At 38.6% G+C, this 19,921-nt stretch overlaps 1 protein-coding gene across 1 annotated transcript in view; it reads right to left on the reverse strand.

The window, feature by feature from the left end:
* Positions 1 to 19,482, reverse strand: part of BICC1 (BicC family RNA binding protein 1) — a 304,648-nt gene extending 285,166 nt beyond the window's left edge. Inside the window, exon 1 of the mRNA XM_028123991.2 lies at positions 18,993 to 19,482. Within this exon, the coding sequence (XP_027979792.2) occupies positions 18,993 to 19,482 (490 nt within the window). The remainder of the gene's footprint in view (positions 1 to 18,992) is intronic.
* Positions 19,483 to 19,921: the final 439 nt, after the last annotated feature.

The following is a 19,921-nucleotide window of genomic DNA, read 5'->3' on the forward strand; positions in this document are numbered from 1 at the left end:
CTATTTTTGCTTGTGGTACCTATGCTTTTGGTGCTATATCCAAAAATAACTGACAAATCCAGTGACATTAAGCCCTTCCCCTATGTTTCTTCCAGGAGTTTTATAGTTTCAGGTCTTACATTTAGTTCTCTTTGAACCATTTTGAGCTAATTTTTGTATATGGGATAAGGTAAGGGTCCAAACTTAATTCTTTTGCCTGTGGATCTCCAGTTTTCCTAAAACTGTTTGTTGAAGAGACTATCCTTTCCCATCATGTAGCCTTGGCACCTTTCTCAAAGATCTTCTGACCATATAAGGGAAGTTTATTTCTGGGTTCTCTGTTGCATTCTTTTGGTCGGTCTTTATGCCAGTACCATACTGTTTGATTACTGTAGTTTTACAATATATTTTGAAGTCAGAAAGTGTGAGGCCTCCAACTTTGTTCTTTCTCAAGACTGATTTCACTACTTGGGGCCCTTTAAGATTCCATATGAATTTTAGAATTTTTTTTATTTCTGCAAAACATGAGATTGAGATTTTGATAGCGTTTGCAGTGAATCTGTAGACCACTTTGGGTAGTAGGGCATTTTAACAATACTAAGTCTTCCAACCATATATATGTCTTTCCATTTATTTGTGTCTTTAATGTCTTTCATCAGTGTTTCGCAGTTCTCAGTATGGATATCTTTCACCTCCTCAGTTAAGTTTATTTCCTAAGTATTTTATTCTTTTTTGGTGCTACTGTATTTGAGATTATTTTCTTATTTTTGGATTGGTCATTGTATAGAAATGCAATTTACTTTTGTGTGTTCATTCTGTATCCTACAACTTTGCTGAATTCGTTTATTCTAACAGTTTTTGTGTGTGTGGAATCTTTAGGGTTTTCTACATGCATGATCATGCCATCTGCAAACAGATATAATTTTACCTCTTCCTTTCCTATTTGGATGCCTTTTTATTTCTTTTTCTCTCCCTGCCTGTTCTGGCTAGGACTTTCAGTACCTTATTGAATAGAAGTGGTAAGAATGGGCATCCTGACCTTAGAGGAAAAGCTTTCAGTTTTTCACCACTGAGTGATGTTAGTTGTGACTTTTCATATTTGCCCTTCCTTACATTGAGGTAATTTCGTTCTATTCTCAGTTTATTGAATATTTTTAGCGTGAAAGGATGATGAATTATTGTCAAATGTTTTTTACTACCCACTTGAGATCATGTGGATTTTGTCCTTCATTCTGTTCGTGTGGTATATTAACACGGATTGATTTTCACATGTTAAACCATTCTTGCATTCCAGATATAAACTTCACTTGGACATGATATACAATCCTTTTAATGTGCTACTGAATTTAGTTTCCTAATATTTTGTTAAGGATCTTTGCATCAATATTCATTAGGGATATTGGTCTGTAGTTTTCTTATAGTATCTTTGATTTTGGCATCAGGGGGCATCACAGCATGAGTTTGGAAGTGTTCCAACCTCCTCAAATTTTAGGAAGAGTTGGTGAAGAACTGGATTCAATTCTTCTTTAAATGTTTGGTATCATGCTCCAAGGAAGCCATCCGGTTCTGGATTTTTTGCTATTAGAAGTTTATTGCTGATTCAATCTCCTTACTAGTTTATAGCTCTGTTCAGATTTTTTTTTTTAATCTCTTTATGATTCAGTCTTGGTAGGTCATATAGTTTTCTAAATTCATCCATTTCTTCTAGGTTATCCAATTTTTTGGCTTATAATTGTTCACAGTTGTCCTGTATGATCTTTTTTATTTCTATGGCATCACTTGTAATCTCTTTCATTTCAGATTTTTGTTGAGTCTCCTTTTATTCATAGTCCAGCTAAAAACTTTTCAATTTCATTAATCTTTCCAAAGAACCAACTCCTCGTGACACTGATTTTTTTTATTTTCATATTCTCTATTTCATTGATTTCTGCTTCCAATGTTTACTATATCCTTCCTTCTGCTATATTTGGGTTTAATTCATTATTTTTCTAGTTCTGAGTCATTAGATTGTCAATTTGCAATCTGTTCATTTTTAATATACACATTTACCACTATAAAATTCCCTCTTAGTACTGCTTTTGCTGTATCTCACAGTTTATCTTTTCCTTTCATTTGTCTTAAGATATTTTCTAATTTCCCCTGTGTTTTCTCCTTTGATCTATTGACTGTTCAGGAGTGTGTTGTTTAATTTTCACATATTTGTGAATTTTCCAGTTTTCCTTTTGCTACACATCCTTAGTTTCATTCCACTGTGGTCAGAAAAGATATCTGGTATGATTTCAATCTTCTTAAATTTGTTAAGAATACTTTTATGGCCTAATATGTGATCCTAGAGAATGTTCCATGTACACTTGACAAAAATGTGTATTCTGCTATTATTGGGTGGAGTGTTCCAACTGGTCTATTATGTTGTTCAAGTCCTGTTCCCTTGCTAATCTTCTGTCTGCTTGACCTATTCTCTTAGTGAAAGGAGGGGTTGAAATCTCCCACTATTATTGTGTTACTGTCCATTTCTCCCTTCAGTTCTGTCAATGTAATGTTTGATTCCCAAACTGGGTGCTCTGCTATTAGGTGCATACAACCGTTACATCATCTTGGTGAACTGAGCCTTTTATCATTATATGATCACCCTCTTCATCTCCTGTAGCAGTTTTTGATTTAAAACTTTATTTTCTCTGATGTAAGTATCATCCCTACTCTCCTTTCATTTCCATTTGCAATGAAATATCTTTTCCCTTCCTTTCACTTTCAGCCTGTGTATTCTTTCTATCTGAAGTACGTCTTGAGTAAGAAAATATTATAAAAGTGGATTTGAATTTGAAGGAAGTTCTGCATAAATGATTAGCTTTCAAGCTTGTGAAAATTGTCTTATTAGAAATCGTTAGGAGGGCGCCTGGGTGTCTCAGTTGGTTGGGCGACTGCCTTCGGCTCAGGTCATGATCCTGGAGTCCCTGGATCGAGTCCCGCATCGGGCTCCCTGCTCAGCAGGGAGTCTGCTTCTCTCTCTGACCCTCCCCCCTCTCATGTGCGCTCTCTCTCTCTCTCATTCTCTCTGTCTCAAATAAATAAATAAAATCTTAAAAAAAAAAAAGAAATCGTTAGGAATAGTGAGGCCATCTGAAAAACCTGATGGGCAGTTACGGTGTTTGAAAAAAATCATGAGGTCATGTTATGGGACTTCACAAGTGAATAAAGCTTTTTACTTGTAAGAGGAATACAGCCTAGTGGAAGAGAGGAAACCCACCTATACTCAGTAGCAGAAAAGAAAGGGAGATCCCATGGAGTAAGGCCCTGTTTAAGTAATGTGCTTCTTAGCCTGGGGTTGCCTACTTCTGTCCCTCAAGACTAGGACTTACAACAGCTAGTTTATTTGGGAAATGCTCTCCAGAAGAGGAGGTGAGGGTATAAGGAGAGTCAAATGGGGAAGAAAAAGCCAAAGCCAATACAATGATGCATTATTGACTTGGTTACCTCTGAGGGTGACTGCTATTTCTGGTAGTCCTAGAGACTACATCCTTAAATTACCCATCTAAGGCACTAAAAGGAGAAGTATTTGTCTATAAGCTTCTATCTGTCTTTCAAGAGGATTGAGGGTTGCCCCATGAGATTTGCCTTCTCTGCACTTCTGGGTTACATATGTGTGACACCTCTTGACCCTGCATGCATTCAGCCAGCTGCCAGACCAGGAAGTGAGAAATCTGTTTGGTATAAGCTTGAGATGAGGCACTGTTAGCACAAAATGGATTGACACTTGCACATTTCATTAACTAGAGCTTGACTGGAATCAGAGATGAAGTGTAGTGGAGGTGAGATAATGTACAATATGGCCCGTACAATACAAAAGCTTTATATACTTTAAATGCAAAAACAATTCAGAAAGAGATAGAAGTGGTTGTCAGTACCCTTTGTTCTAAATCAAAGAGTAGTCTTTACTATAAATTTTTGATGACTGCTGTTGTATATGTTTTCATTGAGTTTGTTATAATGTGAGATGACAGAAATAAACTGGTCTTTGGTCAGAAAGATGGTGGAATAGAAAACCCCAGAACTCACTCCCGTCTAGAAACACTGACTTAATAATATATAGTCCAAAAAACCCAGGCAAACTCAAAAGGAGGAACAGCTGCATTGAAATGGGTCAGAAAGGTGGTTTTATTTCATCTATATCAGCCCCTCCTACAGGCCAGTAAAGCTACTAATTAAAAGGAAAAGCCCAATATGCTGCTTGTGCCTTGGAAGGAAAAGAGAATAGTGGAACATATATCCAGTGTTCCAGGGTTTTCTTGGAGTAGGGGACTACCTGAGGGGTTGGTTTATATTTTGTTGCTTGACTTTGAGTGCTGATGGGGAACTGGTATACTTTGGATGCCTGGGGGCTGTTGAGAACAAAAGAGGGCTCAGCAGCCTGTGATAGTGCCAGAGAACCTGCAGTACTGTAGACAGACATCAGAGGGAGAAAGAGACTAACACCTCATGAAAAAGAAACTGGAAGACCTCTCTAATTGGAAAATTACACAAGCCCAGAGAACATGTGTCCTTGAGAGGCCCCCAAAATCTCTAGCCAGGCTGACCGATGGAAGTCTTCCAATATATAAAGACAGTCTATAAGAACTGGGGGAGGTGGCTGCTTTTTTTTTAAAATGCAAAAATCACAACAAAAAAATACGGCAAGTAACAAGGCACCCAAAAAAAGCAGGGAAACATGGCTCAATCAGAAGAACAAAATAAATCTTCAGAAACGGAACCTAAGAAATGGAAATCTATGAATTAGCAGACAAAGAATTATAATTGTCTTAAAGAAACTCAGTGTGCTTCAGTAGGTAAATTGAAAAAAATTCAGTAGAGGGGATCAACATCAGACTTGATAAAGCAGAAGAAAGAATCAGTGAACCTGAAGACAGTTCATTTGAAATGATCAAATCAGAGGAATGAAAGGAAAAAAAAAAATGAAGAAATGTGAAAAAAGCCTAAGGGACTTATGGGACACTGTCAGATGGACCAATTTATACAATATGGGAGTCCTTGAAGAGAAGAGAGAGATGAGCAGAGAGTTTCTTTGAAGATACAATGGCAGGAAGCTTCCCATATAAGGAGGGAAATGAACATCCAAATTCAGGAAGCTTTAAAGATTCCAACTAGGATGTATCTAAAGAAGTTCACATTGAGACATATTATATAAAACCAAGAAATGGACCCTCAACTCTATGATCAACTAATCTTCCACAAAGCAGGAAAGAATATGCAATGGAAAAAAGACAGTCTCTTCAATAAATGGTGCTGGGAAAATTGGACAGCCACATGCAGAAGAATGAAACTGGACCATTCTCTTATACCATACACAAATGATAAACTCAAAATGGATGAAAGATCTAAATGTGAGACAGGAATCCATCAAAATCCTAGAGGAGAACACAGGCAGTAACCTCTTTGACCTTGGCTGTAGCAACTTCTTGAAAGACACGTCTCCAAAGGCAAGGGAAACAAAAGGAAAAATGAACTATTGGGACTTCATCAAGATAAAAAGCTTGTGCAGGCAAAGGAAACAGTCAACAAAACAAAAAGGCAATGTACGGAATGGGAGAAGATATTTGCAAATGACGTAACAGCTAAAGGGCTGGTATCCAAGATCTATGTGGAACTTATCAAACTCAACACCCAAAAACCCAACAAATACAGTCAAGAAATGGGCAGAAGACATGAACAGACACTTCTCCAAAGAAGACATCCAAATGGGCAACAGACACATGAAAAAATACTCCACATCACTTGGTATAAAGGAAATACAAATCAAAAACCACAATGAGGTACCACCTCACACTAGTTGGAATGGCTAAAATTAACAAGTCAGGAAATGACAGGTGTTGGTGAGGATGCAGAGAAAAAGGAACTCTCTTACACTGTTGGTGGGAATGCAAGCTGGTACAGCCACTCTGGAAAACAGTATGGAGTTTCCTCAAGAAGTTGAAAATAGAGCTGCCTTATGACCCAGCAATTGCACTACGAGGTGTTTATCCAAAGGATACAAACATAGTGATCTGAAAGGGCACTTGAACCCCAATGTTTATAGCAGCAATGTCTACAATAGCCAAAATATGGAAAGAGCCCAAATGTCCATTGACAGATGAATGGATAAAGAAGATGTGGTATGTATATGTATGTATATATATATGAAATATTACCCAGCCATCAAAAAAATAAAATCTTATCATTTGCAAGAACGTGGATCAAACTAGAGGGTAACCCAGAAGTACAGAGAAGGCAAATCTCATGGGGCAACCCTCAATCCTCTTGAAAGACAGATAGAAGCTTATAGACAAATACTTCTCCTTTTAGTGCCTTAGATGGGTAATTTAAGGATGTAGTCTCTAGGACTACCAGAAATAGCAGTCACCCTCAGAGGTAACCAAGTCAATAATGCATCATTGTATTGGCTTTGGCTTTTTCTTCCCCATTTGACTCTCCTTATACCCTCACCTCCTCTTCTGGAGAGCATTTCCCAAATAAACTAGCTGTTGTAAGTCCTAGTCTTGAGGGACAGAAGTAGGCAACCCCAGGCTAAGAAGCACATTACTTAAACAGGGCCTTACTCCATGGGATCTCCCTTTCTTTTCTGCTACTGAGTATAGGTGGGTTTCCTCTCTTCTACTAGGCTGTATTCCTCTTACAAGTAAAAAGCTTTATTCACTTGTGAAGTCCCATAACATGACCTCATGATTTTTTTCAAACACCGTAACTGCCCATCAGGTTTTTCAGATGGCCTCACTATTCCTAACGATTTCTAATAAGACAATTTTCACAAGCTTGAAAGCTAATCATTTATGCAGAACTTCCTTCAAATTCAAATCCACTTTTATAATATGTTGTTACTCAAGCCTAGATGTTCTGACATAGTCAAATACACTTTTCATAGACAATGCATCTCAGATGTCCATTCACTGACAGTAAATATATTTTTGAAGGCAAGCTTTCTGTTTAGGTAATATGACTGCCAGCAATGTTTTACTAAATTATAAATCCCTGTGTAAAAAAAATAAAAAAATAAAAACTCTATAGATCAATGGTAAGCTTGGGTTTCCTTTACCAATATTAAGAAATAATTAAGAAAAACATTCCCCCTGGATTGAAATAAACATTTCTTTATAGGAGTACTCCTGAAACACTCAAGATAAACATTCTTCTGGCTTTTTAAATCAGATTATTATAATCAAGCAATTTAAAAGATAACAATTTCTTGCCAAAATATTGATTTTGCTTAAAAAGTACTTCTAAAGCTCAGAATATGACAAAGCAATCAACTCAAAAAACACATGATACAAGCTTTAGTGGTCATCTGTACAAGATAAAGTGTGTTAGTTCTCAATAATGAAAAAGAAATTAAAACAATTCTGAAAATACTTAAATTTGAACATGCAGATATCTTTTCAATTGAAATTTTATTCTAATGAACATTATTACATTTCCCTATTATGTTTCTCTAGTGGTTTATATGACATGCAAATCTTAGCACATGAGGGGCGCCTGGGTGGCTCAGTCATTAAGCATCTGCCTTCGGCTCAGGTCATGATCCCAGGGTCCTGGGATCGAGTCCCACATCAGCTCCCTGCTGGGCGGGAGTCTGCTTCTCACTCTCCCACTTCCCCCTGCTTGTGTTCCTGTTCTCGCTATCTCTCTCTGTCAAATAAATAAAATCTTTAAAAAAAATGTTTAAAAAATCTTAGCAAATGAAGCTTGATAACTAGACATGATATAGAAGAAGAAAAATGTGACAAAAAGATGCTACATGGGGAAGCACACGATCTCCTTTGTTCATCTAACACAGTTAAGTCAACATCAACAAGTTTCAACTATGGTTAACACTGCCATCTCTGCACAATTACTGTAGAAAATCTTAAATTAAAGAAGAAAAAAAGAAAGAAAGCCTGCCTTAAATTAGGTAACATCTAGCCCATAGGACACTGTAAACCTGACTGCCAAGAAGTCAATAGAGCTCACAGTCAGCTGTCTTGTGAGTACTTGCTCCTCCAAACCAAGATACTCCAACTGTCTTCATTCCACCCTCCTCCCCCATTTGTTGTGAATGCTCATGTGTGGTACTCACAAAGGCAAATTCCTACCCAAACTACTCATGTATGTAAACTCAGTCAGCTTCCACCACCAAAAGCTAAGCACTATTGGGCTTTTATTGTATACTGTGCAAAAGACTCAGAATACTAAAACTGTAAAGGATTTTAGGGAAGTCTAATCCAAAAGCCTGATAGGTTAAATGACTTGTACAATGTCAATGGCAAGACTGAATCATGAACTCAAGTTGCCTGACTCCTGGTTACCCACTCTTGTGAGAGGAATGGTTTCTTTCCTTTTAACCAAATATATGTCAGTGACTATCCTAGTGCAATGAGCAAACTAACATAAAAGACCACTTATTTCAAGAATGGATTATCTCTTATTTGAAATGCTTTAAAATCACATTTAAACAAGTATCTGGAAATATATTCTTACAAGAAAAAGATAATCCAGTATCTATAGCTAAATAAATAATTATACTAACCTTGACAAATTTCAATCTATAAAACTGATCCAGATCAGACACAGATATAAATTATTCAACATTAACCTCACTTGAATTATTTTGCGTATCTTCATTCAAAACTCTGCACTAATATACTATCACTAATAGTATACATTCTACACAGCTCCTAGGTTAAAAGTAAAGAAAGACCACCTTACATGTGGACAATTACTATGCCTTACTTATGGAAGGCAGAACTGTTGGTATTTCTTAAGGCCAAGCATATGCCCTACCTTTAAAGCTCCATTCCAGGAGGTCAATGCCAAGTCCATAGCCCAAAATGGGCAGTTTTTAATCCAGCTCCACCATAGGTAATTTATTCTATAAACAAAGCACTGGACTAGATGTTGGAGAGGAACAGGAGATGAATGTGAAACATATAGACCACATACAGGGAACCAATTGTGAGCCAACTGTACGTTCATTATCATATAATCTTCACTTCAGCCCTGGAAGAGAGATCTTATTGTCCCTGTTTCATGAAGAAAACAGAAAAGTTAACCAAGGCTAGTAGAAGGCAGAGCTTTAGAACATGTACAATCTCACCAAGAATTCTAATCCAACTGTGTACCTACCACCACATTCCTCTGCATTTCAGCAGGGAACCAGGGAAACACTAATCTATTCTGGAGTACAGTTTAGCATCTTAGATCCAGATTTAGTATATCTCCACACTGCATAAGAGTTTCAACTCTACAACAACCTTAAGAAGAAAACTAGTGTCTAGATTCATGAAGAATTCCAAAAAGAAACCCACGCCCCACGTTTAAAGGGTTTATAGCCTTTCTGTCTGTAAAATACAGATCCCCACAGCACTGGTATCTCACAGATTGCTGCCTGAGGGTGGAGAGGACTGAACAGGCCTAAAGCACCAGAACCATATCTCATCCAAATAATGAAACTCGGCTGCTGCTTTCAAAATCACTAACAATCTTCAGTAACCATATTCCTCAATTTTTTTTCCTCAGAATAAAGTTCCAAAGGAGAAAAAAAGAGTAATACAATTCATGTTTATTATAATGTAGTCTATAACCATAAAAATTTTTTCACCAAATGTACTATTATTCAACTATAAAATCTTAATTTTGAAACTGCTTAGAAATACAGAAACAAGGGTGCCTAGATGACGCAGTCGGTTAAGCATCAGACTCTTAGTTTCAGCTCAGGTCATGATCTCAGGGTCGTGAGATAGAGCCCCACGTCAGGCTCCATGCTCAGTGGGAAGTCTGCTTGAGACTCTCTCTCCTGCTCCTTCTGCCCCTCCCCACCCCAGCTCTCTCTCTTTCTAAAATAAATAAATATTTAAAAAAAAATACAAAAACAGTTACTATATTAGATTAAAATACTAAATACAAAATACTCTATGCAAATAGTCAAGGACTGTATGTCAAGACTATATTTAAAAGCAGAAAAGTGAAAATAGCTGTCAGGATAGTGAGATTACTGATGATTGTTTTTATTCTTAAAAGTTTCCTTCATATTGCTTTTTAAATTTCTATAACAACAAATGTGCCCTTTTAAATTATTTCATAATATATTAAATGGGTGTCTATTACACCTAACTTAATGGGAATCTGTAGGAAAATTAAATTTATTCTGAGCCTCCTGTGCAATAATAAGATAATATATACCCCTATAGGAATATACAGGTTTGGGCTCTTCCCAAGTCCCATACCACAAGACACTCTAAAACAATGCTGTGCCAGTTATGAATTATGCTCCTAAACTAAAATACTTCAAGATGATTTAACATGGAGAAAGTACTAGCTCCAAAGTCAAAGGAAATCAAAGAAAGAAAAAGATCTGAATCTTTTTAATTTTGACCATCATCATGTAACCATGTAGCAAACATTTCTCAAAGTATAGTCCTAGGATCGCCTACCTTGGAGTCACATGAGATTCTTTTCACAATGCAGATTCCAACCACCACTGCAATCCTCCAACCTAAACAATCAGAATCTCCAACAGAAGTCCAGAGTTTGCCTTTCTGCACAATCTTCCCAGTTGATTTTTATGCACACAGATTTTAAGAACTATTGAACTGCAGACATATTAATCAGGTAAAATAAACACCATTCAAAATTTTCAGTGAAAGAAATCTACAGAACTCTTAACTCTGAATAGGTGATTCAATTACATACTAATTTCTCACAATTACCAGCTCAAACAAGTCAAGTTGTAAGATCACAGGCACAAGGAGCAGACATCCTGCAAATCTGTTGTCTCTTCTGCCTAACCTGTGAAAGTTTCTGAAAAACAATTTTGCAAATTTTAACAAAAGCCTTAAAATAGCCATGCCCTTTGCCCAGAAATTTCACTAGTAAGAATTTTTCCTAAACGAATATTCAAGGATGCAAGCAAGGTTTTTAGGCAAGAGTGTTTGGGACAACAGTATTAATATTCACCATCTGCCATTTTTTTGAGTATATGCACTGCATCTGGCACTTGTGGGTGCTTACACACAGTATTTCTAATCCTCAAAACTTTTATCCCCATTGTAGACAGAAAAAGACTAAGGAGCAGAGAAGTTATTTACTTGCCCAGGCAGGAGTTTTTAACCTGCCCAGGATCTGAATCTCAGGCAGTTTGAGTAAAAACATCAGGCTCTTTCCACTCTTGGCCCTGTAAAATGTTTTAAGATGTCATAATGTTTAAGCAAAGTATGACATGTCAAGTGCATATTTTATATCCATTTAAAACCATGCTCTTCAAAAATCTTTAATGAGATGGAAAATACTCAGGACACAGTGGTAAGTGAAAAACTTGGGTGTGATCCCAGTTTAGAATATAAGGGACACAAGACACAGAACCATATGTATCTTATCTTTATTGGTTTTGTCTGTATCCCCAAAGCCTAACACTAACAGTGTACCTGACATACAGTGGGAACTCAGTATCTGTTGTAAAAGTAAATTATGTGTGGGCCTATTTTTTAAAGCCCAGAAAATAATTCCCAAAATACTATCAGTGGTTATTGCTGGATTAGGAATGACTTTTTTTTCTTTTCATATCTGTTTGTACTTTCAAGTATTCTATAAGAAGTTCATATTACTTTCATAATGAGAAAAAAATTGCAATGGCTAATTTTCAAATCCTATGTTTGAGCATCTTCCTATACAAGAGATGCAATTAAGCTTCATATAAACTCAATATGCAGACTAATGTGTGGTTTCTCTAATTCACTCTAACAGAGAAACTATATTTACAAAGTGAGCATTACCTTTTTATATACCAGCATCATAAATGCCAATGGGATTTAATACTTGTTACAAATAAATGTTTTCATCACCTACAGTTATTAGTAGCTTAGCAGGTAGGAAATGGATTTATAAATATATAGCTTCCACAAAATGTTTCTATTAATGGTTTGTGTACTTTGGATACTGCCCTAAGTGTTAGTACCACAAGGATTAAAAATCAAATTCGGTGGCTTCTGCAGCATAGCAAGGGCTTCCTGCCAAGGTCATCCCATGCACAGCAAGAGCCACTATAAATTAGCATTATAATTGTGTCTCATCCCCAATAGTTTATTAAGCATTTTACATAAAGAAAAATAATATGGTCACTGTTATCCATGCATTTTTTAAGAAATACATTTTAGAACAAACTAAGAATGAGCCAACTGGTATATTCTATTAGCTCATCACTCTGGACAATTTCAAACACCAAAGCATGGCACAAACCCGATGATAATTCGACTGTCAAACTGCATCCAAAATGACTTCAATTTCTGAACAAATTCTGGCTTTGTTGGCCAGATTGTACTGCAGTAATCAATCTACAAAAAGCCAAAAGGACAGAAGCATGAACTACACTGAACCTGTCAATTCTAAAAGCAATCTGAGATGGGTGATAGGCAAGAAGGAAAAAGGAAAAGAGAAAAGATATCTTGGAGTAATAAAAGGTAAAATGGGCATTTTTATTGTTGTGTAATTTTCAATTAAAAAAAAAAAACTTGACATGGAGAAAACAGTGGAGGAAGAAGACAATTACATTACTTAGTGGGCCCAGGTTCTGTTTGTAAAAGCAGTAACAGGATGAGAACAGCTCTATATGATCAAGGATATTATGTCTTTGGAATTTAAGTTTATTCCTGGATTATGCCAAAAAAGAAATTCCACCTACCTATAACATTACCAAATAATTTAAATTTCTAGGGATTATCAACCAGCCTCCAATATAAGTAAGCTTCTGCTTCAGTCACAACTTGAAATTTTTGTCAGAATTCCCTCCACTTCACCCACTGTGGGGAAACTATGGGTTGGATCCATTGTGCCCCCCTTTTTTCCTTGCCTATTTATGTTAGAGAAGCTAGAAAAGAAGTTACAATCCCAGAATCTCTTGTAGCAAAGAATGGCCAAAGAAATACAGATGGAAGTTTCAGGAGAATCTTGAGTAGAAAACAATGTTTCCTCCCTTCGCCTGCACAGACTCCAGATGCACCTCCAGGCATAGACAGCCAGTCTGTAACAATGAGGCCAAAAGCCACAGACTGAGGATGGCAGAGGTAAGGAGGGTAGTGACTGGGCTCCTTGATGCCCCTGAGCAAATATTGGGGCTTAGACCTCTTAGCTCCACATTTTGTGTTAGGTGAGGAAAATAAACCCCTGGCTTGTTTAAGCCACTCTATGTTTGGTTTTCTGTTATTCACAGCCAAATACATTCCTGCCCATTAAAATCATCAATATGACAAACCTTTCTATGTTTTAACTTATCAATGATCAACTTCACCAAAACCCTACAAGTCTTCGCAAAGATAAGACTTACTGAGAGTACATGCATTTACTGAGAGTGCTTACTCAATGCCTATGAGGGCAGGGACATAACGCCCATCTCGTTTTACCCTTACAGGACCTTAGAAGAGGCAAAGTTAAGAATCCAATCCAGGCCAGTCTGACAGCAGCTTCTGAGCTCTTTACTGCCAAGACACAATCTCTGGTGGACTTTTTCGTTGTTTATAAAGCAATCTTAACCTTCACTTCTGCTCTCAGACTCAACTACAATTGTCCTAACTTTCTGATTGGAGAAAGGCTTCTAAAAAATAAATCATTCCTTCCCCTAAACAAAAGGGATTCACATGTAGTTTAAAAAAAAAAAAAAAAAACTGGCAAGCATTTGCTCTCTAGTGTTTTGAAATCTTTATCTATCACGTGGCACAGAGCTACTGCTACACTAACATCCACTAAGCACCATGTGCCTGGCACTGGGCTAAGCATTTCACATGCATCATCTCATTCAGGGCTCACAACATCCCCATTTTACAAGTGAGCAAACAGAACACATAAGCCTGGGCACAGACTTTGAAAAAAGTCTCTTTCTAGACACCAATGAATGACAAGTTCAAAGCAACTTAAAACTAGAAAGGAGACTGATTTTGCTACTAGTCTTTAGTAAAAATATCAGAAGTGATTAGCTCAGGACCCTTCAAAGAATGAAAAATACTCAAGGCAAGGACAACTACAAGGGTATAAAGCCCTCTCATCCTCAGCAAAATCTAAAATTTCACACTCATGTCTAATATAGCTTTACTCAGTATATACTCAACCACCTTTACAAGAAGCTAATATACTCATCAGTGTGTGAGCTGCCAGGAAGGCCAATAATCTTTAAGTAGCTATGAATATTTATTTATCATAAGGCCATTTTTTTGAGTGACAAACTAAAGATTCTATATTTATTTATTTTTTAATATGTTATATTAATCACCATACATTATACCATTTAATTCATTTTCCAATATACTTGATTTTCATTTGCAATATAAGAATGTGCATTTTATGAACTATGGTTTATAATTAATATAGCTATTACTCATTTATTCAGCACTTCCTATATGGCCAGCACTGTGATGCTTTACATACATCATTTTTGTCTTAATCATCACAAGCACCTCAGGATGCAAGAACTATTAATACTCCCTTTTATTTTATTTATTTGTTGATTGATTGATGGGGGGGGGGCAGAGGGACAGAGAGAATCCCAAGCAGGCTCCACACTAGGCATGGAGCCCACTGCAGGGCTCAATCTCACAACCCTGAGATCATGACTTGAGCTGAAATCAAGAGACGGATGCTTAAGTGACTGAGCCACCCACGCGCCCCAACATCCACTTTCAGAAAGAGGGTCACAGGTGATGAATTTTCCCAAGCTCCCTATTAGAAGATAGCATCAAGATTTGAATCCACATCTGGCCCATAGCTCTGTGATTTTAACCACTAAGCTTCATAAAGTTATTTGATTTCTTCCTATTATATTAGCCTTAATCAAACATTAGCTAGAAAACTGTATCAAGCTTAGCTCTTATTTATCTTCACTTTCAGTACTCCCCATCTGTGCTTTATATTTCTCCCATAAAACATCTAAAACCTAAGACCATCTTCACTAAAGATTCACTTCACTCACTGAATTAAAGAGATAACATAATCACTGTTCTTACTTTTAATCAATGATGTGTTGATAACCTATTTTAGTGGCTACTTCTGCTACTCAAGCAAGCAAAAGTAAATGATCCTCGCTGTGCCTATCATTGTAAAAATGCAACATGGTTTTCAAAGTCTTTAACAGCAATATCCTAAAGGCCCACCAGATGTCAACCTTAGTTCATAAAAATAGGCCATTTCCCACCTTGTAACACTTCCTTCTATGATGAAACAAGGGATCCAGAATTTTGAAAATGCCTATGCTTTTTTTTAATTTTATTTCATTATGTTATGTTAATCACCATACATTACATCATTAGTTTTTGATGTAGTGTTCCATGATTCATTGTTTTCGTATAACACCCAGTGCTCCATGCAGTACGTGCCCTCCTTTATACCCATCACCAGGCTAACCCCTCCCTCCCTCCCCCTCCCCTCTAGAACCCTCAGTTTGTTTCTCAGAGTCCATAGTCTCTCATGGTTCGTCTCCCCTCCGATTTCCCCCCTTCTAAATTGTATGTAGGCATGCATGTATGTTTTTTAACTTAAGAAGAAAAGTGTAACAGTAAGATGTAAAACATACAAAAAGAGAAAGAGAGAGAGAAAGAAAGAAAAAATATAAATACACAAATTCCATGTTTGCCTCTCAAGGTCTCTAGCAAATACCAAGACTATTTCTGACTCTTCTGACCTATTTACTTCCTACTTTCCCCCCAGACTTTCTTCTATACTGTTCTTCTCCTCCTCTTTGCATACCATAAGTCACATTTAATTGAATTAAATGAATCAATACTATTATCTCACATGAGGTATGAAATCTAAATTTTGAAAATCAGTATTAAATAAATTAAAAACAATTTTTCTTTATGTTAAACAGTGCTGTCCATGGTATCCATCCCAAGGCTGACCATAAACTTCAATATAAACTTGAAAATAATTCCCATTTATAAAACCATTGACTAATAAAATGGATCATCTTCATTTAGACAAAAATGTCAGATATTCCACAAGGCTGAAAGAAAAGAGAAGAGAAGAGAAAGAAAAACTAGCCAATTTTTCCCTACATTTTCAGCCTGGTGGTTTTTATGTATACAAATTCTTTTGGGATTCATTGATCATCCAAGAATGGTATTTCATTTCTTTGATCAGTGCCCTACTGCCCATATTTTAACCTCGCTGAATTTTTTGGTCCATTGCGTAGAAGAAATTCTCTACTAATAAAAATGCAACCGATTAAAGATTAACTTACCCCCAGGACAGTCTCTCTAGAAACAAATTCCAAGCATTATAATCACTAATTTGCACTATGGAGACTTAAAGACAGATAATCTTACTTATCCTGATTTAAACTGGAAATCTGCATGTATTTTAAGACAATTAATGAAAAGAAAAATGGCAAACCAGATTCACATAATCAGAAATCCAACCAGGCAAATACTTTACTTACTTGACACTTTTCAAAGGAAAAAGTTTTACACCCTAGAATATCTAACAATATTAGAATATTTGTTGACTTATCAAACTTCCTATCTTGGACTCTATTTTACTCCCACAATATGAAATTGCAAAATTTTTTGGTTCTCCAAATATTTAAGTATACACTATATGTCAGAAATTGTAATGGGCACTGGAAATCTTTTGAATCCATGCTGTAATATTTATTATTAATAATAATAAAAGCATCTAAAATATATATTAGGTTCTTATTTGTCAAACAGTGTTTTAGCTTAGCAGGCATTTTATCTTTTAATTCTCACAAAACCCTAAGAGAAATACTCTTATCAGTCCCATTTAGAGATGGCCGAACTGAGACAGAGAGAGGCCCAGGAACTGTCCCAAGGTCTGTGGGATATGAATCTAGGTCTGAGTGATTCCAGTGCCCACTCTCGCTATAATTCCCTGGTTTAAAACAATGAGACACAGGATTATTTTTGGTTCAGAAAATCAGTCTCACTCCTTCAAACATAGTAGTTCTACATAATTTGACACTAGGAAGCAGGTATCACAAAATGCCTTGGTACACTGCGCCCCACGTTCTATTGCCAAACATGTTCAAAATTTACTTTCTCAGAAGGCATAATTCACTTATCGGTAATTTCTGGAAAGTTAATCAAAGCCCTATATTCAATCATTAAAGAATTCTTTGGGGCTGAAATGTAAATATTTCATTATACATAGATTCTTGAAGAAACATTAGCTCTGTTAGGACTTCCTGTGAAAGAAACTTTAAGCAATTTTAAACCACCTCATGTCAGAGTAGCTAAGGGGACAGCCTTCAAATTTAAGAACTGCATCACCCATATTTCATTCTATTCTAAATGAAAATTAATTCAAAAAAGAAATCCACTTCCAAAGCTCAGAGGGCTGCCTAGAAACTAACATCGCTGTCACTATCTATGTGTCCACAAATGGAACAGGTAAGGAAGACACAGTATTATTAGAAAATCCACCTTTCACATCAGCTCAAACTCATGTAGAAAACAATCTCAGAATATTTTTCTGAATAAACTTAGTATGTTGTTTTAGAATCAGAAACCAGGCAAAAAGAACCATGGAACAAATTAAACTGAAATGGATTACTGAAATACAACTTTAATTTCCAAATCCACTATAATTTCTAAATCCACTATACGATATTCTTATTTGAATCGTTTATCACAGAAGTAACTCTCCTAGAAAATTATATAATTTAAGAGGGAAAAAAGAGAGAGAGACATGATAAGCACTAGGGATGTTTATCAATAAAAATAAGCAACAAGGGAGATGAGTTTATAGCTCATCCAAAAACACCAACCAAACACTCCTGCTATTTGTTTCTACCAAGTTATTGTCTTGGAAAACATGTTGTTCTCTCTTAAAATAACCTATTTAATTGTCTTTAAAAGCCACTGCATTTCCAGGGAGGGCTAAATAGCTCCCATGTTGTGATGCATTGACTAATAAAGTCAAAGTTAGTTATGCATAAAGATACAAAAGAAAGTTGGAAAGCTCCAATCCTCTAGATATAAGGACACTAGCTACTGAACGAATCCACCATACACCCTTAGTCAAATTAATGCCTGGTCCTCTACAATATTTTAAGAATGACAGTTATTCAAACTATCATATTTTTCTGGATGAGGGAAATGACCACACTGGTGACTTACAGGTAGGCTAGTAATTAACATTTTTAAGGAAGGCCAAAATGACCTTGAACATTTTAGCGTTCGCTCTGAGAACTCCAATCCTCCCATTAAAACTCGGAATTTGCCTCAGTCCTAAAGCTGTTGGGCCTGGGAAAGTCCCAGGGAAACTAGGGACTTAAAAAAAAGAAAGAAAAAAAATGTGTAAGACAGACACTCATAGTACAGGAAGATTTTTATGAACTGAGTGTAACTCAAGATGTGTTCTATAAGCCTGTCAGGAGATGACCACAGAGTGTCCTCTAACCCAGCAGCATTGCCCTGACACTGTCCCCACGCTCTGGCCGTTTACCCCCCATCCAGGCCCCTTTTACTCGAGAGTGGAGGGTGGGGGGCGGGAACTCCTATCTTAAGCCCTGACATCTGCAGTGTTTCCCAATAGCGAGACAAGGCCCCTCAGCTGGAGGAAGTGGATACTGACATGAGGAGAAACAGGGACAGAGAGCTAGAATTCAAGGCTATCGGGGAGTGGGGATACAGTCACGCAGACTCTGTGAGGTCCCAGTGGGTCCTGATGGCACAGCCCGTGTGTCCGCACTAAAGTTGGCATCTCCAAAGTATCCAAGAACACAACCGGGGCGCGCCGGTACAAACTCGGCCTTTGGCTTTTCTGAAGCGGGTCAAGTTAGCACAAGGTTCCCGATGCCTGGAGACCTGAGAGGCGTGGAAGGGTGGAGAGTCCCGCGAGGTCTCCACTCCTTGGGTGTCCTGCGGCTTCGCGGGGGAGGGGACCGGGGAACTAAGTCGTCTATGAGCCGGAATGGGGAGCTGGGCGCGGGGCGGGGATGTCCGGGAAGAAGTGCGGACTCAGTCCCGGAGTCCGAGAACGCGGGGGATGCCTACCTTGTAACATGGCCTCAAGTTTCTTCCTGTCCACGCGGAAGCGCTCCTCGCTCCACTCGGGGCTATGCAGAGGCGCCCCGGCGACCAAGTCGTCCTCGGAGCCGGGCATGGGCGAGTCAGTGCTGCGTTCGCTGTTGGAGCCCGGGTCCGATTGCGCCGCCAGGTAGCCGGGCTCGCCCTGGGCGGCCATGGTGGGCGCGCGACGCCCGGGCTCCGGCTCCGGCTCCGACTGCGGCCGCCGCTCTGCCTGCGTCGCCGCCTCCGCTCGCCGGCCGGGCTCGACTGGCTCCCCGCGCCGCGGCGCTAGCTCGTCCCCCGGCCGCCGCCGACGCCGCCGCCAACGCCGCCGCCACGGAGCCCCCGGCGCATCCCAGCCCCGAGAACCGCCCGCCGCCCCGAGTCCCGGCCCGGATGCCGGGCCAGTGACTGCGCCTCCCCCTGCCAGCAACGCCCGCGCGGAATGAGCGCGCCGCGCCGCCCGCGCCTCCATCCGCAGGGCTCCGGCGCCCCCTCCCCGCCCGCCGCCCCTGCCGCCGCGCGCTCATTGGCCCCGCCGGCCCACGGGGAGCCACGGCGGGCGGGCGCGCGGGCGGGCCGCCCCTGGCGCTCGGACACCCTCGCGCGCGCACACTCACCACGTACACACTACCTCTTTTCTGCACTTAACTCGTACAGATCTTATCCCGCACGTATACTTTCATGGTTTTTCAAAAACAGACACTTACCAGGTTTAAGCACAACACTTTCTGAACGCACACCAAATTCACACGTAATTCCCCTTCTATTTACACACACACTACACCCTGTAACTCACAGCCCCCGTCGGTCCCACAAGTTTGAAACAAGAGGAGGGTGAAAGGAGAAGACTAGCGGAAGAAACAGTGTCCATCTCTTGCAGACATCATTGTGGTCCTTGCTTTCACGCAGTT

The sequence above is a fragment of the Eumetopias jubatus genome, unplaced genomic scaffold, assembly GCF_037043125.1.
Source record: "Eumetopias jubatus isolate StellerSeaLion01/CBP00866 unplaced genomic scaffold, mEumJub1_p1.0 scaffold_17, whole genome shotgun sequence".
NCBI classification, from domain to species: Eukaryota; Metazoa; Chordata; class Mammalia; order Carnivora; family Otariidae; genus Eumetopias; species Eumetopias jubatus.